The following is a 25,578-nucleotide window of genomic DNA, read 5'->3' on the forward strand; positions in this document are numbered from 1 at the left end:
AGGAATCTCAAGTCAGATGTTCCAGTGTATGGCAAGAGTTGAGAAGTAGGGAGCAGGCTTTCTTGCTGGTCCTGCAGGTGGCCTAGCCTTTTCCAGAGTAGAGCATACCCTTCCCAAACTGTTCTTCTGAGTTGGCATCCTAGAGGAAAAGTGCCTCTGCACACTGAAATCCCCCTGGCTTACTGTGCAGCTTGCATGTGGCAGTGTGGGCTCACTATGCTCATGCTCACACTCTGCTCCATGGAGTGAACACCTTGTGCTCCTGCTGTAACCCATGTGGTGAGCCACAACCAACTCCCTCCTCCTAGGTTGTGTGAGATGGTAATGGCCAATGATTCTCATCCTTCACCAGCTCTTACAATTGCCTGAGTCACTTCTGACAGTGTGAGGCTGCTTCTTGGACATTCATTCACATACTTTTCAGAGAAAACTGGAAGACCAGCCAGTGGTAAAGCAAGATTTGATTCAGTTGTCCTGCAAGGCATATTGTAGACTGTCCAGCCTTTCTTTGGAGCTGACCATACAGCGCTGGAAACTTTTACTGATATTTTTCATGTTATGAATTTCTGCAACAAGTATTTTTATAGTTAAATGGCTTTATTAATCATTTAATAGGGAGTATTTAAGTTTTAGGACCACTGCTGCAGGATAGGCTGTAAAGATCCATCCCCAAGGCCCTTCACTTGTTTTGGGTTTGGTTGCCTTTGTATATTGTCAAGTCTGTAGTTTTTGCTGATTTTCTAGGTTTCATGTGTGTTTTGTTGTAATGCAACAATTAAGTCTGTGGTGTATTAATGCATTTAATTTTGCCTTCCTTAGTATTGTAGTTGGAGCTGTGCTGTAATGAGTTTTGTTAAAGTTATAAAATTTTGTGTGCTTTTACATAAGTTTATGTAGACTTTCAAGATCCCTTTATAAATGTTTGCTGTTATACTACTTCTGGTTTCCATTTCCTGGGCACCAGAAAGAGCAAATTAGGGCAATGCGCAGTCTCCTGTCTGTTGTGGTTGGGCTCTGCCTGAAGTCTTTTTCTCAAGACTACTGCTGTATACCCCAGGGATCTCCAACTACTAAAGATCAGGATGGTGGACCTGAATCTGCCTCAAAGGTCATATTAGAAATTCTTGCAATAATGATGCTAATTTATGAATGCTTACTGTTATAGTAAGTATACTAACACAGCTGTGCTTTATGAAGAGTACATCACACAACTTTACTGTTATTCTGCCTGCACGCTTGACATCACTTTGCACTCCTCTGCATTCACCAGGACTATTTGCCGAGTGCTGACAAGTTGCAAAAAAAAAGAAGAAGACTGAAGAGTGAATCTCAAAACTTCTGCTTTAAACTTCTTTTTGCAGAGTGCAAGCCTCCCATACTCCCACAACCCCAAACTTTTATATACCAAGTCTGAGATTGTCATACCTCAGAGAAAAGGGAATACTGTGAAAAATAAGTGGCATCTCAGACTTCGTATATGTAAGTCTGTTCTTTTGGTCATTCAGTCTGTGTATTTCAGGATCCACTCTAGCAGGTCCCGACTTTTCAGATGGTTATCCTATTAAGAGTATTTTAGTCAAATGTCATTCGATATTAAGTTTGAGTTTATTTCAGGCCTGGGCTAAATCGTACTGTTGACTTAAACATTTACTTTTTCTTTATTCAGGTAACTCGGTCTAGCAGTTATACCAGGAAGTCACAGTTTCAGGTGGAGGAGGAAGACATTGAAAAATTAGAAATCAGGTATGTCATGCTAGTATGAGTAGTGTGCATTGGTACAGTAGGAAAGTGTATGAGTGCATATGTAGTTTCACAGTTTACCTCCCAGAATGTTTTAAACTGTAGCCATCTATTTTCCTAAGCTAGTTGCTCCAGAATCTTGAACAGTGGCATCATTTGATTGTACACATTCAATGGAATACTTCTCTCCAAGTCTATTTATTTCAATTTATTTTTTAGTTAACTAAGCCCATTAGGCCAGAATGCCTCTTATTAGAAGTAATGTCTGAGCACTGTCTATTTAAGTGACTTGCTCATTGTTAAACACATTTCGGGTGGAGATGGAGGGCAAAGAGCCGCAACTAAAGAATGCACCTCATTAACAACGCTTAGCCCTAACCCTCTGTACTTAAATGTCAGAAAACCAGCTGTCTTTTGTAGTTGGATTCTGCTTTCTACAAAGCTTATCCTGGCAGCTGTTTTTCCTCGGAGCGGTTTCCTTTTAACCAGGTAGCTTTTGGGTTAATATTTCTTGGTAGGCTCGAGTTTCTTCTATGTCACTTGTAATCTTTTCCATTTTCAGGTAACAGTTTTTCTGACTGAGATAGCAAAGAAAGTATCCCCAAGTCAAATGCACAGGGTAGAGGTATACAACCTTAACTGTGTCCCAGATGACTTGTGTTCTCTTACTGTCCATGGCACAGGTTTGGTAACAGAGGGGTGTGAGTGATTGGCAGGCTTTTGCATATCCTAAGGGAAGGGAGGGGAGGTGTACTAGTCTGCTGTGGGACTTCCGTAGTAAAGCAGGAACACAGCGTGCAGTTTGAAGACCATGGATGTGCACTTTGCGCTGCCAAGCAGCCGTATGCAGTAACTTTACAGGAGGAGTATGACATAGAGCATTAAAAAGGGAGGAAAACTCCTGATGGCTACCTGGAAGACAACCTCTTGCAGTCACCCTGAGGGGGATGAATGGACCAGTTGATCACAATAGGGGTGTTTTTTGGTAGGCAGTGAGGACAAAAAAAGTAAAAATAAACTAAAAAGAAATGTCCCAGTGCCCCAAAAACATATTTATCTTGTGTTTCTGCTGGGGAAGAACCAATGTTAGAGGGAGAGGGCAGGAGAGCTGAAATGGGTACTCCTTAGAAATAACAGGAAGTCTGATATTGGCACGATTTGGGATAATAAGAATGTGAGGAGTTAAGAAGTGAGTGACCGTGGGAGAGGGGTCTTGGTAATGAATTAATGAATATGAGAGAGTGGAGAGGGAGAAAGCAGACATGGATAGGAGCTGGATTAAAAGTTCCACCACTGCAAGATATATCATCTGAAAGAGAGTAGTGAGGCTTGCAAATACTTAATCTGTCCAAAGTATTCTGTTTCAGAATGATGGCAGGATGTGTGAGCAGAAGAGAGCTAGCTGCTGTAGATTCTTGCCAAATGGTGTTTGATTGACAGGGGTAGTATCTATGTATAAGGAATACACCGTTAGGTGTATAAGTAGTTTGGGGATCTGTTTAAACAGTGTATACTTCACACACCTCTACTGCTGGACAGGACTGTTGTGGCAGTATAATATTAGGGCTTTTGCTCTCTGACATCACTTATGATCCAACTTAATTTTTTCAGAAATCAGTTGAATTCCCATTCATGGCGAGTTAATGCTGACTCAGGCTTGGATATACATTGGCCACGTTTTGTCATACATGGCGATTAGCTGTCCTTAAAGATTTCCTGTAAATGTCAGGATGCCTTTGCCACCTTCTTTTTTTCTTGCTCCTGAAAGTAGTTGGTCAGTAGGTCATTCATTATTTCTGTGGCCTAAATTTACAGCTTAGGAGCTTGACTTTTTTATTTTGTGGTAAGAATTGCTACGTTAATTTGGAAGACTTGGGTTGTGTAATCTGATCCCCATCTTAAACATGTTAACAAATGTGACAAGTATTCCTAGAGATTTTCATATCCAGTGCCTTTTTGCATGCATATGTACTTAATATATGTAACTTTAAATAACATCTAAACTTTTGTCATGCATTTTCTTATTTGTCTGATTTGCTTAACACTCATTGTAAAGCACGGTGCTTTAACTTGTCTTTGCCTCCTGTGATGGTTCATGGCATTCCATATCCTGCTGTGACCCCCCCCCCCCCCCCCATGATGGACATACCCTGTTGGCTGTGTCAGACACCCAACCTGCTTCTCACACTCTGGTTATCTGGTCCATAGTCAGGACTTTTTCCATCAATGCCACTGGAGGTGGCTGTGCAGAAACTGCCATGGGCATGAAAGCTGCATTTTTAAGGGCACTTTTTCATTTTGGAATGCTGTGTAAGGTTTTAAATAAAATAACTTGTAACGCTGTAATCATTCTGCCAGATATGATGACAGCTAAAAAGTGTGATTTCCAGGAGGGTGGTTGAGAGTACAGCCAAGATGGCTGTCTAAGCCCGAAGCTCAGGACTTGACCTGCAGAAATGTGGATAAAAATATTGCTCCTAGAGAGGAAAAGTGACCCTTAAAGCAAGATGAGTGAGCAGAAACAAAAAGTAGAACCGATGGCTGCCTTTAAAGATCCAAATAAGAAGGTGCAGCTATGCATTTTCTTTACAAAGTTAATAACAGTAGGCAAAAATGTCAGTCTTTTCACATATAATAGAGCAATGACTAACATAAGTGGAAAGGCTACAAGGGAAGTTGCAAGATCTGGAAGAAGATAAAGCACCAATTACAGCTGAGCTGCAGAAGCAGATTCACAGAATACAGGAACTAAAACACAAAAGGACAGGCTAAAAAGATGGATGAGCTTGAAAATCGCTTAAGAAGGAATAATATTAGAATCACTGGAATACAAAAGAAAGTGAACTAGAGCAGTTTTTAATGCAGCTATTACTGAGTGATTTGAGATACCAGGAAGATGAGAAAACATTATTAAAGAAGATACGCAGAGTGGGGCAGCAGCAAGTGGCTGAAGAAAGCAGACACAGGCATGTTTTTGCATATTTCCATTTTTTGCTGTGAAAAATAGGTTCATAGGTTAGTACTAAGCTAACTGTCCTTACGAGCCATTTTAAGCCTAGCCAATTATCCCTTGTGAGACTCAAACCCTGCACCTTGTGTTTGTAAGGCAAACACCTTAACCATTAGGCCACTCTCCCATTCTAGCTAATTAACTAATAAAGCAAGCAAAAGTTCTTAAGAGTTATCCCATTTGCAAGGATGTTTAAGATTACTCAGAAACACTGTATAAGAGAAGGAAAGCTATGCTGGAGGTATTACATACACTAAGAATGAATGGAAACACTGCATGGTTGTAGTACCCTACAGTTCTGGAAGTACAGCAGGATAGGGAATGGTTCAGGCTACACAATGTGGAGGATTTTCTACAGTTTAAACAAAAGTGTTACAGACCATTAAACAACCCAAGTAGTAAAAATCTGAATCATCTTCCAGGCATGGACTGGGAGAGAAGCCTTGGAAGTAGGAGAGGTGACACACAGAGACACTGGAAAGACAGGCAGTGTCAGATGCTGAAAAACTTTCAAGGAAAATGACAAGGCTAGGAATTAGAGTAGTTGTATGCCAGTAAAAGAGAGAAGCAGAAAATAAATTACAAAGACAACCATAAGGAGATGAGAAAAAGCCACAAGAAGGTGGAAGGGAAACAAGTGGAAGAGATATATATCAAAGGGATAGAAGAAAGAGAAGCCTCTCCCAAGGGAGATTTAGACACAAAAAACAGAGAAAGAAGCAGGGACGGGCAAAAGTTGTAAAGAGATGGGAGGATGGTGCACTGGATGGTTCAGGTGACTCAGAAGTGAACTGTTCAACAAATGAGAAACTAAACCAGCTGAATAGAGGCATTTATGATGAATGGCAGAGTCAAAGAGGAGGTATTCAGGACTACAGAAGGACCGAAAGTGACCAAAGTAAGAAAGAAAAAAGCAATAAATCAGTGGAAGGAATGGACACTGAAAGGCAGATGACTGGGGCAGTGCCGAAAGGATGTATTAAATGAAATTGATTCTTATCTTCTGAAACAGGCCCCAAGGAACACAGCATTAAAGCCTTACACAAAATGGGATGAACTGAATTGATTTCTGGAAAAATGATTGTTAATGCAGTCAAAGAGAGCAAAAGGGTAATCCTGTAAGTGTTAACAATTTAAACATGAGTGTAATGACTAATTATTAGAAAAAAGAAGTCATTGCCGATGTAATAAGTGGGGCTTGCAAAGGAATGTACGGGGGAAATGAAGGAAAAGTAAACAACAACCCGGGGATAAATGTGAAATAAAGGAACAGTGATGTATAAGCAGCAAAGTAAATGGCACTAAAATTGCCAAAAAATGGACTGTAACATAAGTAAAGCTGGTGTGCCAGACTGAGCAACAGTGGGGAGGGAGACTAAGGAATAGGAGTCCTATAATATGAAAAGATTGTGACATCAGTATTGGGTTGGCATGCAGTGGATTACTGAGAAAATGACACTGTAAGGTAACAAAAACAAGTCTTAAAAGGATCATGTCTAGGGCATACCCATGCACTTGCAAAAACCAAAATGCAGGTATCCAGAGGCCAGGGACAGGGAGGAGTGGTTCTAGAGTAGGAAAAGAATACAAAGTTCAGCTTGGAGGGTATACCCAGAGAAAGGATTATGCCAAAAAGCAACTGCTGAGAAAGCAGGGAGGAGTGGGCAAAAACAGGGAAAATACAGTTAATTATGTAGAACATTGAGTTTAGTCATATATCAGAAGGGGAATACAGGAAAAGTTAGAGGATGGGGAAAACATTGATTCTCAATCTTGTTTCTTGTAATAGAACAACGAAGGGGAGAAGATACTGTTATGACTATCCAAAGGGGGAAATAGAGAGCAAGGCAGAACAGTAAGAAACATATACAATATCAAACATGGGTGAAGAAGGATTCTACTAGAACTTTTTTGCTAACTGGGCACAGACCAGAAGAGATGGGTTTGAGGTAATAGGGGGAGTGGGAATTCAAAGGCACAGTGGTACTGAAAAAAGACCAATTGTATGGAAGGGAGGGAATGTAACAAAAAAATGAGAGAAGAACTAGCCCAATGAATGAAGGGGGGGGGGTGGATGGCGGACATATGGAGGGAATGTTCTCCAAATGAGATAGAATACACCTTCACTAGATACATTTTGGTACAGAAAAGTAGCTAGACATGTTCTTAGGAAATTAAATTTTAATAGAAATAGTGGAAGAGATCCAAATACAGAAGCAACATGTATCCCATCATATAGCAGTAAGACTTAAGGGAAGCCTGAAGGATCTTAAAACAATGGGAAGAGAGTGGAAATCAGGTAGTTATAAATAGGAGACACAGGGCAGAGAAACACTGCAAAGACTAATAAGAGTCAGTACAGGACAGTGTGAAATACAAGCTCAAACTAGAACACTGGTGGGATAGGATCAAGGTTACTGTTGGGGGAAAGCTGGTGAGCTGAAAAAAAAGGAGAGATGATTGAGTAGCTGGAAAGAGAGCTAGTTAAGGTACAGAAGGAAGCTGTAAGAAATGGAAGCAGAAGGGAAGCACTGCAGATCAGAGAAAAAACAATAAGAATGGAATTGGAGAATAAAATTATTCTGCAGCAAGAAATTTAACAATGGTACTGAAGGGGCTACTGTTGGATGGTGAGGAGGCACAAGGGAAACAACTTGACAAGAAATACAAGAATAAGCTGGCAGAGAGCGGTGCAGAGTTTTAGGGAAGGAGAGAGAGAGAATATTTAGAAGAGGATGAGATGATCAGGGAAAGGCTGTTGTTATACTACAGGGATATTTAACAAGCAAGAGGAAAGGACAGAAGTCTCAGAATGGAACTGGGGAAAGAGTATAGAGGGATATATAATGGAGGATGAACAAAGACATAAGCTGAATGCATAACTGATAAAGAAATCCATATGCAAGATGAAGGAGATTCAGATGGATTCCCTCTAGAAGTCTACAGATGACGGGAGAAAATTTGGGAGGTCCTTGAGGAACAGTACAAGAGAATACAGGATTCAGGCAAAATAAAAATGAATAGGAGGGCTAGAATAACCATGGTACTTAAAAGGGGAAGAGAAAGGGAGGAAGTGGGAAATTATAGACCTATCTCTTTCATTAATGTCAATATTAAGATTTTTAATAAGGTATTGGCATGCATTTTTCCCGTTTTGATTTGAGGCCTATGCAGGAAAAACCTAGTGCTGCCATGTAACACCAGTTTGGTTCCTACCGCAGTGAGGATTAGGTTGTTCTACACATGCCACCCTTTTTAGTTCAGCGAAGATACTTTGATTTTTAGGTAGAGATTATACAGAGGAACATTTTGTGCAGTTACCTGTTGAAAAGGATCCTGCAGAGATCTGTTAGCATAAGAACTGGCTTTACTGTACCATTTGCCATCAGCACTTGAGCTCTGGCTTTCTTTTTTTCATAGCTATGTACCCTCCCCCCCGCACCTGTCCAGTACCTGTGACATTTATTCTTGAATATTCCACTGTATTTATTTTACCTTTCCTGAAACTGTCTTGTTTTGTACCTCTGTTATTTTCCCCGTGAAGAAATGTGTCATCTCAACTCTTTGTGCACATTTACCTGATATTGTTACCTCTTTTTTAAGTATTACCCTTTTTAGAAGGTGGCTCCTTTCCATATTTTCTTTGCTTGCAGATGTGATTTTTTTCTCTTGTCTTGCAGTCTCTGCATTTCCTAATGACTTTCCTTCTTTCCTGCAGCTGTTCTTGATCCTTTGTTTTTAATATTTCACAACAAAAGCTGTGTTTAAGTTGAGTGCTGTTACCCTTTTGTGCTTGCCAACAATAATCAGGTTTCATGAATACCATACCAAGTTGTATAGGGCTGATAGTAACAAAAAAAAATAAACATGTACCATAATCATAAACAATTCACAAAAACATCTGGGGAGAGGCTGAATGCCTGCAATACTCTACCACATACCTAGAGGAGTCCATGTATGGTGTTTGTGAGTATGTATGCAAATTATGTATGCAAATGTGAGTAACTGCAATGTTCTGCAATTCACAAACATTATAACTGTGGAATTAGTCATCAGTGAAATATAAAATCTGTGGGAGTCCAACTGTAGACCACTTGCTGGAGAAAGAAAAAAACTGATTCCAGCACTGTTAGATGCCAAACATAATACTGTTCTGAATTATGTTTATATAAATGCCTTGCAGCAGATCATAATATAGCTACAGGTCACAGTAACCTGCTGTCATAGTCAGACTATATAACACTTTGTTGTCTATCCCCCCATGCACAAAGTGACACAAAATGAACCATGCCAATCGGAGCTACCCTTGGACGGAAAATTTCATTAAATTAATATGGAAGCAAGACACACCACAGTTCTATGGAAATTAATTTCTCCCTTCTGGGATTGCAGAGCAGCAGAATGTTACACAGAACTGCACCACTTAATATGCATTATGCATAACAGATATAGTACTGTCAGTATATGCTGGGATGTTTGACATGAGAGGGGACACAGGGCAAATATTTGCTTTAAACATACTGAAGGTGGATGTTGTACTGTTCTGAAATTTTATGAACTGAAACACATGCAAAGGTTTGCTTGCATGTGTACTTGCACGTGCACACACACACACACTTAGCAGATGTACTAAACATACTCTCGGAGCACAATAAAATTCATGTTATTGACACTTTTGAGCTCCATGGTTAGTTACTGGTAAGTAACTGTTCCATATTTTGAGAGGCACTGTTGTACACTTGGAAAACTGAAGGTTGAGAGCTGTGATCAAGTCTTAACTCTGTCTGCTTTGCTCTGGTACCAGTCTCCATTCTCTTTTGATGTGCTTTATTTTGTAAGAAACAGTACCGAAAGCAGGGCTTTTATATCAGGGTTACTTAAAATGCCTGTGCACTTGGGCTTCCAAGATGGCTGCACACTGATCAGCAGTTTAATTTCTGCTTTCTCAGTATGAAAAAAGAAACATAGAGATAAGATCCAGTTATATTGCCAACTTGAGTAAAATTCAGTTACTTTCTAATAAGTGCACTACCTTTATGCCAGCAAAGAATAAATTTAGAGAACCTGAAAGAAAATCAGCCAGAAAAGTTGAAGAGAAAACACTGGCCTGGGAAAAATCCTGCAGCTGTTCAGCAAAAAACAGTTCACACTTAATCTTTCATACAAGTGATGGCATCAGTAATTTACAGGAAAAAAAATAAATCAAATGTACTCAGAGGTGATTAATATGAAACCTTGAGGGAGTGTTTCAACACAAATAAAAGGCTAGAAGAAGCTTTATCTAGTTATTCAGATGAACTGATAAAACTGCAAAAATCAGAAGTTGAAATGAAGAAAAGGCTGGCTGAGTTTGAGACTTCTTCTCAAGAAGAGATGGTTCAAAGAATGGTAGTTATGGAAGACGGCACGCACAGAGAAAAATTTAGATTCTCTGCTCTACCAAGGAACAGACTGCATTAATTTTATGAAAGCACCAATATGCAAGTGGACAGGTATTCCAGAGCAGGATTTGTTAATTGAAAAGGTACATGGAGTGTATGTTCCAAATATAGCCATGAGGAAGCAGCCAAGACCTGTGTTAGTAAAGATGCAACCATACCAGCATAAAGAGTTGATCCTGGTACAACTGTGTCATAAGGGGAAAGTATTAAAAATTGGAGGCAGCAGTGTTTGTGGAAAATGATTATTCATTGTACACCAGGCAGAAGAGAAGCAGATTTATCACCGCAGTCGGGAAATGTTGAAAGGCAGGTATGAGATTCATGCTGCTGTATCCAGCTGTCTTCAACATATTTTTCCCAGAGAGTCAAAGACATTTTAGGATGCTGAAGTGGCTAAGGAGGAAATAAAAAGTTTATCCTACAAAAATATGAACCAGCAAACAGAGGGGACTCTGCTTCTCATTCTTCTGACAATAGAGCTCATAGAGGGGCTTTGCCAGTGCAACCTCTTCCAATATTCCAAAGAAAAATGCTTGAGAGAGAGAAAAAAGCACATACATTGACCAGAAGAATCAGACATGTCTTGGACCTGAACCAGATTCTGGTGCTGGGAAGTGAAGATGAACTAGAGGAAGACCAGCTACACAGAAGTTAGTGAATAAATGGGAGAATGTAAAACATCAGTCATGTTTGTGAAATATGGCTTTGTAAGAAAAAGTTACTGAGAAAGACTCTAATTCTGTTGACTTGGTTAAACTTGTGGCTGGACTGTAATACTGTAATGAATAGGACACTAAAAAGGAAAATAAGTAACTGTAAATAAAATATTCTTTGTTCTCATTAGTATCTGTACAAAACATTTAATGATATAAACTCCATGTTGAAAAACAGTTTTGTGTAGTGAATTGTCAGGAGTGTTTTAAATAAGGGGCGAGTCTCTTTTGTGTCTGTTGTACATGTTAAAGATATTAAAGTAAACATACTTTTTAGTTGTAAGAAATATAGGCTTTACAGTGTAATAAGAGAAGAAACGCTGGACAAAAGAAAGTTTAATGTTAATATGCTGTGATTCTGAGCTGCTGGGCTGAGGTTGGGTGTAAATGTGCACTGATTATGTTATATGAAGACTTGAGGTATTTTCTCATTTTATAAGGGTGATTGTCTAGATTAGGGACGTTGGCTTAAGCTATATGAATGTATTTTTGTAAGCAAGTAGGCTTGAAAAATAAGACAAAATAAGGAAAGACATGAAAAATGCCAAGCTTTTTACATTTGCAAATATATTACAATGTTTTTTTTCCCATTAGCAAATGTTCAGTGGGAGTCGAGAAGTGTGCTGCTAAGGCAGCTATACAGTCTGAACTGAATGAAATTTATAAATATTAATTGCGGACTACTTTTACATACAAACTGTTTGCACATTCAAATGATTAAAGTTTTGAACAATCTTTACTGATTGAAATGTAAAGGTATAAAGGCAAGCAATTCAGTGGAAAATAAAATTTGAAATTATGGGAATTGAATATGAGATAGCAGCCTTAATACTTTATTGCATTCAATAGAACAGTGTACAGTTTACTTTTATTTAAAGATAGCCAGTGCACATTTTCTTAGGGCTGAAAAAGTTAATGTCTTCTGAAAGCATCCATGCTGTTTTTTTCATATCTGGGAGGGAATAGAGATAAGACGGTAACAAACAGCAGTCAGTGTAAAGTGGGAACACAGTCTGTAGCTTGCCCCATTAGCAAGGGTAACCTTAATTTTAGGCTAGGTAATGGCTGTTGGTGCAGCTGTTGATTTGGGGCAGTTGTTGCTGGGGGGGGGGTAAATTTCATTTTTTGTAGCTGTACATAGTTTTTTTTGTCCTAAATTAGGGGATGGGAGTGTTTTGAAAATGTATTTCATTTTTGTTTGAGGGTTTTCATATAAGTTCAAATGGAGATAAGAGAAACAACTATACAGAAGGTCAGCATGCCAAATATTAGTGTGCATGTAACACGAAAGCTAAAAGTACACATTCAAAAACAACTGACATGTATAATAGGTGTGAACAGCAGCTGTTGGTCATAATGGCTGCACTGTCTATATTATCATGGAACATGAATGACCTTATAGGTACAGACAAAAAGGAATAAATAAATCCACAGTGCAAATAGCAATGCTGCAGGAGACATATTTGGAAAGAGTGAGAATATAAATTTGATGAAGGATTTCAGAATGGATATTTAGCAGAGTATCAGGGACAAAGGAAAAGGGGAATAATTGTACTGATTGCCAAAGTAGCTTCAGTAGTGATAGAAGAGGTAAAAACAGTAATGGTAGATTTATGGTAGTAAGAGGCTATAGGTAATGGAGAAAGATTATGATGGCATATGTTTATATTCTGCCAAAAGCTGCCATTGTGCAACTTAAGAAATTTTTGGTAGAAATGATCAGCTTTCAGCAAAGAATATTATTTATAAGTGGGTTCTGGAACTTGATTTGCAATAGTGAGGATTTATCAGGGGGATGTAAATGAAAAATATAACTAAAGAGGGTACATTTCTGAAGAAATTTATGAAAATGAAAGTTGTGAGTTCAGTGTCAGAATTTACATATTACCTAAGGTACAATAACGTGGCTAGAGTAGATAGGACTTGCATTTCGCAATGGAAATTATATTTCACCTCAACATTTGCATTTGATTGAAAGCTTACACACACATCCAATAACTATTTCAGATCATGCACCAATAAAAGCCAAGATAAAAGCACAGGGTAATGAAGTAAAAATGAGACACCTGTGCTTCTTCACCTACCTGTTGAAGAGAGAACTTTAAGGAATGGGTAGTGGATATTATTCGAGAGTTATAAGGGAAGATAGAAAATCTTTGGAAGTGATAGCTAGTGAGTGGAATAAAATGAAAATGGCATTGAAAAATAGAGTAGAAATAAGAGAGAGAGAGAGAGATAAAGAGAGATGTGCTTAAGAAGTAATAGGGACTGCTTTGATGGGCTGACAATGGTTAAAGTGTTGAAGAAGGTGAATCTCACAGAACAAGATGAGCAAGCGCAGAGTGCTAAAGAGAAAATAAGGGGATATGTGGCTAATATGCATGATTTTAGGTAGCTGTTAAGGAACTATTTTTTGATAATAACTCTAGACCTCAGAAACACTTCAACAACATAAGCAACAGAAAATGGAAAGGGTTGCTGCCAAACTTAGAGAGCCTATAACAAAAATAACCAGAGATCCTTTAGTGATATTACAAATAATTCTGAAATTTTATGAACATTTGTATAAAGCAAAGTAATGTGGAAATAAGGAAATAGCAGAAATACAAATATTTATAGAAGACATAATTTTGTCAAGGTTGGAGATAGATGACACTCCACAAGCATCAGTTTACTATAGGAGGTGATGAGGATATACATGATGTAAAATCAATCTTCAGGAAAGTCTCCAGGAATGGAGGTATTCCTCTGGAAGTTAGGAGGGTGTAAACTGATATTGATCTGGAAAATTTTATTTAACAATATTTTAAAAGGAAGGGAAGCCCTAACATCTTGAAAGAAAGCTGTTCTTGGCTGTATTACCTAATGACTGCAAAAACCCATCAGAACCAGCTTCATAGAGATCTTTTTCCATTTTAAACAAATTATTATAAAGCGTTTGTCTATGCTAGCTAAAAGAATGGGCAAGGCTGTTGGCAAAATCGATAGATGTGTATCAGTGTGGTTGTATGGAGAGGAGGCAGCGATGTGACAACATTAACAGAACAGTGATAGTCAAGAGGGAACCAGAATGTAAGAAAATACCACTGTTGCCTTGATGCAGCGAAAACATTCAGTATAGTAAGCTTGGATTTTATGAATATGGTAATAAAGGTATTTTCATTCCCTGATACAATAACCAGGTTAATTAGAAGGATGTATGAGGGATCAGAGACAAGAACTGAAGTGGGAGGGTCTTCTCTGATAAGTTGTGCTTGAATAGAGGAACCAGGCAGAGGTGTCTTGTTTTTCCCTTTATTTGCTTTATATTTAGAGCCATTGGCAAAGAAAATAAGGGACTCAGAAATGTAAGGCTATGATCAATGATGGTAATCAAGAAAAGTTGGCTTTATTTGCAGATTGCATTTTTTTACCTGATAAATCCAGCAAAGGACACTTGTGGATGTAAAATTAGTGAAGAAGAAACAAATTATATCTATAAATTTATTTACCCACACATGAATTTGGTTTAGCATTACCCATATTTATTGGAACTTGATAAGAAAAATTATTTATCCACACATGAATTAGCATTACCCATATTTATTGGAACTTGATAAGATTAAGTATTTAGGAGTATGGATTAAAAAAGCTTCTGTTATAGCACCTAAGAATATAGAAGTAAGATGCAAGCATAAGTATTTAGGAGTATGGATTAAAAAAGCTTCTGTTATAGCACCTAAGAATATAGAAGTAAGATGCAAGCAGTAAAAATGTTTTTAGTCCCTTTAGTTTTATATATGGGCCCAGATGTATTTTTATCAACCAGAGGAGAAGTTGTGGACAATAATTAAGTTGAAAGAATTTATGTGAAGACGGGAAGAGAGCAAGAATTAAGTGGGATAAGTTGATCCTTCTAATACAACAAGGTAGTTTATGATTATTTGATTTGAAGGGATATTTTAGAGTTGCACATTTGAGGCTCATATGCATAACAAAAGCAACACAAGCAGAAGGTTATAATTCAAACTGGAAAGGGATGCTGAAGCAAGGGGTAAGTTCAAGAAATATAGAGACTGGAATTTTCGATGCAGATCCTTAAGGAGAACAATAGCAATCATAAGGAGTAAATATGTTCATAAAGTAAAGCCAAAATGAAAATGGGGAAATTAGATTTTTGCCAAAGGGGATTACTGCAAGTATGGGGGGGTTACAGAAAACAGGAAAGAGGGGCTTGGAATTTACTGGAGATAATTGGCAAAAGAACCAAGGTATTGAAAGCAAATAATGGGAGAGGGAAAGGTAAAGCAAATAACGGGAGAGGGAAAGGTAATAAGAGTGGGATGAGCGTAAGAAGACATGCATTAATTTTTCCTCAGGTAAATAATAAATGGAGGTGTGATGGTGAAGATAAAGATAACTGGGAACATATATTTTGGGTCTGTAATTAGTTGGCAAGTTTTAAAAAATTCCCATACAGAATACACTGCCAAAAATATTGGAGGAGTAAATGGCTGGTTCACAAAGTAAGGTTTTATTAATTCTGTTGGCTGCGAAAAAAGCAATTACTAGAAAATGTAACTCAGTCTATACTAACTATATCTGAAGTATTGAATATTATAAAAAAGATAAAAGAAATGGAAGAGGGATCTGCATTGAACGAGCAAATTATGTAGACTAAAAGGGAAATTGTGGGAACAGTACATACAGGAGGAGGCGTGAGGTGTAGAAGAGAAAAAGTCAGAAATTTCTGTACTGTTAGACTGATGATAGTTACAAAGAAAGAAAAGATATGTGGTGTGTGTGTATAAATGGAGAAAATATTAATATGGTTTGTTTTCTCTTCTGTTAATATAGGTTTGCCCATGTCTAGGTGTTAAAAAAACACTACTGCACTGTGGAAATGAATACTTCAGATTTTTTTATGCTGGGATTTTTTTTTTTTGCAACATGAAGTTAGACGGGGCTAATTTTAAGTTGTGCATTGTAGTAGCAACAAAATGTTTCATATTTCCTTATTCTAGAGAAATCTCAGCGTTAGTTATAATAAAAACCGTAACTCTGAAACCAGAATGTTGGAAATACCTTCTCTTAAGTATCAAATTTAAATGCATGTAAACCAAGTCTGTTGCCTCTTCAAGTCATCCTTTGTGAGTTGTATGGTAGTGGTTACCTCAAAAAAAGTTCTCACTGTGTAGTTCTCCCTTAATGGAGACTAGGCTGTGTTATGGCGTGGTAGTGGTCATTGTTGGGTTGTTTATGTTGTAAGAATGGCAGAATTTTCAGAGTGGTAACTTGCTAGAGGTGTTCCTTTGCTGCCTTTCTTGCAGCCCTTTAGAAGTATAAGCCTTGTTTACTTCTCTCATATTTGTGCACGTTTGGTTTAAGCTTATGAAATAGGAAATACTAAGTCTCACTTCTTTGGTAAGGATGATTCACAACCAGATATGGTATATATATGTCTTTCGGTTTTCTGTACGAGACTTAAAAATTGATAACTGATGACAAGAGCAACCTCATTGTCATGTCAGAGTAGCAGCAGCTGGCATTTGTTGATTGTAAATAGACTTTTGTTTTGTATTTCACATATGTTGTCATTTTTCCCTGGCACTCAAGCAGATCTTTTTGATCTGTGTTTGTTTGAAACTGGAGTAGATTGTGTAGGCTTTGAAAAACTGTCATGACAGTATCAAATGATTACATATCCTTCAGAAAGGTAAGATTTTCTTTATGTATTGATAGTGAAAGGAATTCATTATAGAGAGACAAATATTTTAGTATTCATAAGCAAACTAGGAAGTCTGGCATTCTGTTTCTGACTGGGTGGTTATTGCATATTGTTAGCTTAAACTGTGTCTGCTGAATATCTACACAGAGTAGTGTGTGCATGATTTTTGTTAGCACTTTTATGAAGACATTATAGCTTGGCTATGTGATAAAGAATTTAAAGTATTAATATTTACTTGTTTTTTTGACAACTGAGTGATTCAAATGGGCACTAAATGTTACCTTTTAAGGGTAAACCATGTCAGTATTCATTTGCATATGGAAATGAGGTAGCTCTTAAAATATTTTATTAGAATGGGACCAGGCATCTCTGGGCTGGGCAAGAGACATGCAGCCCATTTTTCTTGCCAGGAAATTCCCTTCAACCCCCCTTTCCCCTTTAAGATATGGATTGTGGGGAGTGGGCCGGCTTTTACTGGTCCTGGGGGATGGCTTACTATCTTCCTCTAGTAGGGTGGAGTTGACTGTCTAAGAACTCCACTAGATGAGTCCTTAGTGCTCCTGTGAGGTGTCACTCTTGTGGTGAGCCAGGGCCACCTCCCTGTTCCCTAGATGCGTTAGCTAGCAGCGGCCACAAACTGCCATCCTCTCTTGACAATTCCTGTAGGCATCAGAAACATTAGTCAACTGAAGATCACCTGTGAGCTTTATTCCTCTGTGACACAGAGCTGGCAGTGTACTTTCCTTGAGAATCTGTTATACCCTGTTTTGTTGTGATTTCGTTTTCTCAGTAAACAGGGACTGAAAGCTTGACCAAGTCAGCCACATAGTGAATAAATACATAGAGATGTCCGTCCATATCACTGTTGCAGTATTCATAACCTGAGACATCTTCTGCCAAGGATAGCCTAACATCCGGCAAGTATGACAAAACCTTTAGTATTTACAGGGATCGTATGTCATATGCTCCCCACCCAAGTCATAGGGCATAAAGGTGACATCCAGACAGGCACACACAAAATAACTTTGCCGCCAGTCTGAATGCCATCATTGAATGTCATTCTGAGCGCCATTCTGCTGTGCTGGTTACCAAGCCGCATTTCAGATAAGTGCCCTGTTGGCGTTTCTTATATTTCTTTTTATTTGGTACTGTTGGGTTCATGTCACCCAGAAAGGGAAAATGTCAGTGTGGGAGGCAGATTCCCCATAAAGACCATCACAACCAGTATCTTTTCTGTTTTGGTGCTTCTTAAGACCATATGCAGTGTTCAGTCTACCAGGCTTTTGTTCCTAAGACCCTACATAGTTGCCTTTCCTCCATCTCTTAACCTCGAAAACCAGTGCCTTAAGCTGTTAGCTCAAGGTGCTGTTGTGGAGTCTTACTATCCTGAGGGTCAGCCATCTCTCAAGAAAAAGGTCAAAAAACTTAGGTCTGATATAACTGCTGTCCAGCCTACCTGTACATCTCTCTTGAAACTAGTGAAAGCCCAGAGGATCATCCAGTGGTTGTGTTTGTTTCTTCTGCCATGACCCCATCAAAGCCAGCATGGAGCTGACTTCTCACACATCCTCATTCAGAAAAAGTATTATGAGTTCCTCCAGATGGAGTCTAAGTCTTCTGGCTACCCTGCTAGATAATTTCTCAGCCCCCTGCACCAAAGAAACCTGATGGATTTTATAAGGTGCCTGATGAATATAAATTTCTTTATACATGCCCTTCTGCTGACCCTCCTGTGTTGTCCGTCTCTTCTGACAAGCCTTGCAAGCTGTTGCCCTTTACCAAGCTGATCCCTTCAGATAAGGATGGTAGGGCTATGGAAAGGCTGGGCAAATATGTTTACACTGCTGCCACTTTATCCTTGTGGGCCATCAACTACCAGACTCGTTTGACCAGGTATGTTATGGCCTTTCCTTCTCAGGTTGCCAAAGTGATTTCTGACCTTCCTGACTCTGAGGGAAGGCTTCTGCCCTTTTGCTGTTGGTCTTTACCTCTCAGGTTGGTTGTCACTCTGTCAAATGCAGCTGCCTCCTGTAGGGCTGCTGCCTTTGGTTCAGTTGTGAAGTATTACTCTTGGCTTTGTCTTCAGGCTTTGCCTGATGACATTAAGGCCAAACTGTTGGATGCTCTTTTGAATAATAAAAGTATTTTTGGTGCTGCTGGCGGCTGCTTTTTCTTCTTCTTCTTCTTTTGGCTGCTCTCGTTAGGGGTCGCCACAGCAGATCAACTGTTTCCATTTCGTCCTGTCCTCTGCATCTTGCTCTGCAACACCAACCACCTGCATGTCCTCTCTCACCACATCCATAAGCCTTATCTTAGACATCCCTCTTTTCCTGTTACCTGGCAGCTTCATCCTTAGCATCTTTTTCCCAATGTACTGTGCATCCCTCCTCAGCACATGTCCAAACCAACGTAATCTTGCCTCTCTGGCTTTGTCTCCAAACCTTCCAACCTGGGCTGAGCCTCTAATATACTTATTCTTAATCCTGTCCATCCTCGTCACACCCAGTGCAAATCTTCAACTCTGCCACGTCAAGCTCTGACTCCTGCCTTTTTGTCAATGCCACTGTCTCCAACCCATATAACATAGCTGGTCTCACTACCCTCTTGTAGACCTTCCCTTTCACTCTTACTGGTACTCGCCTGTCACAAATCACTCCTGACACTCTTCTCCACCCACTCCATCCTGCCTGTACTCTCTTCTTCACCTGTCTTCCACACTCACTATTACTCTGAACTGTTGATCCCAATCACTTAAACTCATCCACCTTCACCACCTGTACTCCCTGCATCCTCACCATTCCTCTATCCTCCCTCTCATTCACACACATATATTCTGTCTTAGTCCTGCTGACCTTCATTCCTCTTCTCTCTAGAGCATATCTCCACCTCTCCAGGGTCTCCTCCACCTGTTCCCTACTCTCACTTCAGATCACAATGTCATCTGCAAAAGTCATAGGCCACAGGGATCCTGTCTGATCTCGTCTGTGAACCTGTCCATCACTATTGCAAATAAGAAACTGCTCAGAGCTGATCCTTGATGTAATCCCACCTCCACCTTAAATGCATCCATCACTCCCACCGCAGACCTCACCGCTGTCACACTACCCTCGTACATATCCTGTACCACTCTTACATACTTCTCTGACACTCCCGACTTCCTCATACAATACCAGAACTCCTCTCTAGGCACCCTGTCATATGCTTTCTCTAAATTCACAAAGACACAATGCAACTCCTTCTGACCTTCTCTGTACTTCTCCATCAACACTCTCAGAGCAGACATCGCATCTGTAGTGCTCTTTCCTGGCATTAAACCATACTGCTGATCACTAATCATCACCTCCCTTCTTAACCTAGCTTCCACTACTCTTTCACATAATTTCATGCTGTGACTGATCAGTTTAATCCCTCTGTAGTTACTACAGCTCTGCACATCACCCTTATTCTTAAAAATCGGTACCAAAACACTTTCTCCATTCCTCAGGCATCCTCTCACTTTCCAAGATTTCATTAAATAATCTAGTTAAAAACTCCACTGCCATTTCACCTAAACACCTCCATGCTTCCACAGGTATGTCATCTGGACCAACAGCCTTTCCGTTCTTCATCCTCTTCATAGCTATCCTTACTTCCTCCTTGCTAATCCACTGCCCTTCATGATTCACTATCCGCACATCATCCAGCCTTCTCTACCTCTCATTCTCTTCATTCATCAACCCATCAAAGTACTCTTTCCATCTGCTCAACACACACTCCTCGCTTATGAGTACGTTTCCCTCATTATCCTTTATCACCCTTACCTGCTGCACATCTTTACTAGCTCGGTCCGTCTGTCTAGCCAATTGGTACAGGTCCTTTTCTCGCTCCTTAGTGTCCAACCTTTTATACAACTCTTCATACGCCTTATTCTTAGCCTTCGCCACCTCTCTCTTTGCCATGCACCTCATCTCCTTATACTCTTGTCTACTTTCTTCATCTCTTTGACAATCCCACTTCTTCTTCACCAACCTCTTTCTCTGTATACTCTCCTGTACTTCTTCATTCCACCACCAGGTCTCCTTGTCCTCCTTCCTCTTTCCAGATGTCACACCAAGCACCTTTCCATGGTGCTGCTGGCTGCTAAACTTTTTAATTCTCTCCAGGATAAAGTCAGACCCTTACAGGAGATAAAACATTTTTGTTTCTTTTCTTCCTTTGTTTCAGAGGCAGTACCCATCCAAATCAGCTTTTGTTTGTAGGCAGTCTCACTCTCCATCTAAGGGGGAAAAAACATTTTTGTTTCTCTTCTTCCTTTGTTTCAGAGGCAGTACCCATCCAAATCAGCTTTAGTTTGTAGGCAGTCTCACTCTCCATCTAAGGGGGAAAAAACATTTTTGTTTCTTTTCTTCCTTTGTTTCAGAGGCAGTACCCGTCCAAATCAGCTTTTGTTTGTAGGCAGTCTCACTCTCCATCTAAGGGGGGAAAAACATTTTTGTTTCTCTTCTTCCTTTGTTTCAGAGGCAATACCTATCCAAATCAGCTTTTGTTTGTAGGCAGTCTCACTCTCCATCTAAGGGGGAAAAAACATTTTTGTTTCTCTTCTTCCTTTGTTTCAGAGGCAGTACCCATCCAAATCAGCTTTTGTTTGTAGGCAGTCTCACTCTCCATCTAAGGGGGAAAAAACATTTTTGTTTCTCTTCTTCCTTTGTTTCAGAGGCAGTACCCATCCAAATCAGCTTTTGTTTGTAGGCAGTCTCACTCTCCATCTAAGGGGAAAAAACATTTTTGTTTCTCTTCTTCCTTTGTTTCAGAGGCAGTACCCATCCAAATCAGCTTTTGTTTGTAGGCAGTCTCACTCTCCATCTAAGGGGGAAAAAAGGGTTCTAGACATGTGCCTCCTGTTAAGTCTACTCAAACCCCTACCACTCAGAAATCTATTTTTCAGGATAAGCCTGGTTCCATTTGAGAGTTTGCTTCGCCTTTCTCTCAGCCAGGTTACCTTATCCATCCATCTTTCCTGGTCTCTTCCAAATTGGTTAAAATTCACAACAGACTCTTGATTTCTGTTCATTATCCGCCAACGGTGTTTCGTGGTATGGAAATCCCTTCCTCCTTTTTTGGGCATCCTCCATCTCTTCGGGAACCAACTTCCTCTTTTCCCAGCACTGCTGCCTTCTCTCTTGGTTCAGGGCACTATTCAAGCTGTACCTCTTGCCCAAGTATGGAGGGGTTTTTATTCCAGAATGTTTTTGGTTCCCAGAAAGGAGGGCACTTGGAGACCAGTTCTGGATCTTTTCCAGCTCAACACTTTTCTCAAAATTCCTTTCTTTCAGATATTGTCTCTTCAGACTTTATTTCCCTCTCTTCTACCTCAGGCCTTTCTGGATCTTGAGGATGACTACCTTCATATCCCCATCCATCCCCTTTTCAGGAAATTTTTGTTTTTCTGTTTCTTCCTTGCATTTTCAGTTCTTGCTTTGCCCTTTGCTGCTCTCCTGCCTCAAGGGTATTCACCAAATGCATCACTCATGTTATTGCCTTTTGCAGGATGAGAGGAGTTCAGATCTTTCCCAGCTTGGAAGATCTGTTCGTTCAAGCTTCTTCCCCCTAAGCTCTACTTCAGGATCTCAAGTTTACTGTTTCTGAGTGTGAGTCTGGGGCTTACCATAAACTTTCAGACATTAGCTCCGACACCGTCTCAGGATCATATTTTCCTTGGTTGTAGGCTTCAGCCCATCCCCATGTTGGCATCTCTGCCTGCCACCAAGGCCATGTGTCTCAGTGCCTTTTTTCAGTCTCTTCTTCCTCTGGCTTCAGTCATGATAAGGGAATTTCTCAGTATCCTCATGTTCATGGCTTCCATCATTCCCATAGGCCGTCTGACCTGGCTGCACTTGAGAGAGCTTCAGTGATACCTCAAGTCAGTGTGGCTCCAACATTGCCACCTTCTGGACTTTCCAGCCCTGTTCCTTCCTTGTCTCAAGCTCAGTCTTCAGTGATGGATTAATCAACTTTCTCTCAACCCAGGGCTTCCTTTCCAGGCTCCAGTACTGACTCATGAGCTCTTTACTGATGCCTCAGACAAGGGATGGGTTGGGGGCCTCCATTGGCTCTCTCAAGGTTCAGAGTCTCTGTCCTCTTCATCAGAGGTCGGACCGCATCAATATTAAAAAGATAAGAACTTTGCTTCTAGCTGTTCAGGCTTTTCATTCCCTCTTTTATCCTGGGCAGACAGTACCACAGTAATGTATGTCAACAAGGAAGGGGGGTACAAGGTCCTATCTTCTGTGAATACTAACTTTCAGGTCTAGGATGTAGCTGTCCAGTATCAGGTGACACTTTAGGCTGTTTACAATTCCCTAGGAGCACAATCCAGTGGCAGACTCTGAGAAGGTCCAGTGCACAAGCTCACAAATGGATGCTTGACAATGATGTTTTCTTGGACAGTATTTATCGGTGGGGTATTCCTCAGGTAGATCTTTTTGCCCCCACTCTGTAAAGACAACTTCCTGTATTCTGTTCCAGTGTCCCAAGTCCTTTGGCTTGGAAAGTGGACACCCTGTCTTTTCCTTGGAAGGGGATGTTTCTGTACGCCTTCCCTCTCCTTACTCTGTTACCACGATTCTTGCACAAGATCAGGCAGGACTCTCCCAAAATTTTGCTTGGACTTCCTTTTGGCTCCGACAGTAGTGAGTTCCTCCTCCTTTCTTTCTTGGCCAGAGACAGTCACCACAAGTTACCTCAAAAAGTGGATATTCTCACACTGTTAAAGAGGTCTCTTATCCATCCTTAGTTGCCCACTCTTCAGCTGACACTGTGGGTGATAGGGTTTTGATTCCTTTCAGATACCTGTTTTTTGAGGATGTACTTGCAGGTTCTGCAGGAGGCCAGGAACCCATATACAGTATGTCCAAAAGGAAAGGCTTTTCTGTCTGATGCCTCTGTGACCATCAGGATCACCTATCTGTAGTGAGTCCTCTGGTTTTCTCTTATTTTTTGTGATCTGCTCCATGCTGGATTAGCATATTTTTCAGTTAAAGCTGACCAGTCAACAATCTCTGCTTGTCTGCCTTTGACTTCCTCTCTGGCCTCTAGATTTGAGGTCAAGTAAATTCATAAAGGTGTCCTTCATATCAGGCCTCCCAGGAAGCCTATTCTGCCTTCCTGGGATTTTAGTTTTGTACTTGAAAAATTGACTCTGGCTCCTTTTAAGCCTGCTTCTTCAGCCTCCTTGCAACAATGACATTGGCAGATTGTTCTTTTGGCTCTCACTTCATCCAAGAGAGTGTCTGAACTTCTGGCTTTCATGGCTGTTCCTCCTTTCTTAATTTTCCACAGAGACAAGGTGTATCTTTGTACTAACCTTTCTTTTTTGCCCAAGGTGATCAGTTAGTTATCCCTTAATCAGTCTGTTCATCTTCCTTTCTTTTTTTCCTTCACAGCAGTCTGCCCGTGAGAAGGTTCTTCACACCTTGGGTTTGCCTAGACAGCTCCGATATCATTTGGTTGAAACTAAAGTTATTCACATCTAAGAGCTTTGTGTTTCCTTTCATTTCAGGTCTTTGTGTTTGGCTGTTTCTAGGCAAACCATCTCTTCCTGGATTTCTAAGGCAATTTCCTTTTGTTATTCTTTTCGTGGTAAAGGCCTTTCCTCATCAGTAAAGGCTCATGCTACCAGGGATGCTGCCTCTTGTGGTGCTTTTTTTTCAAGGGGCTGGATATCAGTTCCATCACTGAGACTGTTACTTAGTCTTCTGTTCATACTTTCACTAAGCATTACACTTTAGATGTCATTTCCAGGGCCAGAGCTGGCTTTGCCAGGGCTGTCCTGCATGGGTTTCTGGAGGGCTATTCCATGCTGTTCTTCTCCCATGCTTCCTCTTGAGCTTTTATACTCTCCTTTTTGCAAAGAATACTGCAACAGTGATATGGAAGGACATAGTACAGTTGTGCAAAATCTTACCACAACAGTCAATGTCCTTCTCTTCATGGTTGCAGTATTCGCTCCCTCCCTCCTACCCCCCCCCCCTCTGCTGTAGCTTGTTATTTCTTGCCCTTTTGGCTGAAGGGTTCTTCTCCTTTTTCTCCTTCTGGACGCGCATGTGTTTCCTTGTCCATAGGGGTATTCAGTTCCTCCTGGGACTTCTTCACTTTTGAGTGTGTGCATCCATACGGAACCTTTATGCCCATAAGTACTAAATTGCTTTGGTATACTGGGCGAACATTGGGCTATCCTTGTCAGGAGATCCCTTAGGTTATGAATACTGCAACAATGAAGAGAGGGACATTTGTTGTTAAGGTAAGATTTTACACAACTGTACTTTTATGCTCAGTATTATAATTTTATGCAGCAAGTCTGCAACATCCCATGACTTGACATGAATGTAACAAAAATGGTACATTTGATTACCAAAACAGTCTGCAGTTTTTTTTTTTTTGTAATAAGAAAGTAATATTTAGATAAGCCATCTGTGTTTTTTTAAGCAAGTTCTTTTGGTTTACTTATTCCATTTAGAAGAGGAAGGATCTTTGATTTAGCATGAAAAAGAAATTAAAGAGCTACTCAGCCTCAAATTTCAGCTGCCTGTTCACCAAGTTTATTATGAAGTCTTTCTCTAAATGCATTTGCCAGCTTCGTTCATTCATTTAACTGAAGAAGCACACCTTTCCCATGCACTCGAGCCATACACAAACAGCAAATGAAAATGTGTGAAAGATGCCAGAGGACCACAATTGAACACTTCCACTGCTTCAGCATAGCAGATGCAAAGACTCTGTAAGAGAAACCATCATCACTTTGCATGCTGCATATTAAACATAAAGTCCAGACATCTTAAAATAGTTTAGTACCTTTAATAAAGACTATAAGGTAACAGCAATTTGCAGCACTGGTTTCCATGGAACCAACATCTGTAGCCATAGTACTGACCACAATTCTTTCACTGTTCTGCTCACCTGTAGACATAGCATATACAGGAATAGAATCAG

The 25,578-nt window shown here is 40.0% G+C and overlaps 1 protein-coding gene across 1 annotated transcript in view; it reads left to right on the forward strand.

The window, feature by feature from the left end:
* The window catches only part of LOC122802337 (ras GTPase-activating protein 2-like), a 1,675,609-nt gene that overhangs the window by 900,729 nt on the left and 749,302 nt on the right, over positions 1-25,578 (forward strand). The window contains exon 8 of the mRNA XM_044071975.1: positions 1,667-1,743. Coding sequence (XP_043927910.1) covers positions 1,667-1,743 — 77 coding nt within the window. The remainder of the gene's footprint in view (positions 1-1,666; positions 1,744-25,578) is intronic.

Source organism: Protopterus annectens, chromosome 5.part0 (genome assembly GCF_019279795.1).
Source record: "Protopterus annectens isolate FY-2018-M chromosome 5.part0, PAN1.0, whole genome shotgun sequence".
Lineage (NCBI taxonomy): Eukaryota > Metazoa > Chordata > Ceratodontiformes > Protopteridae > Protopterus > Protopterus annectens.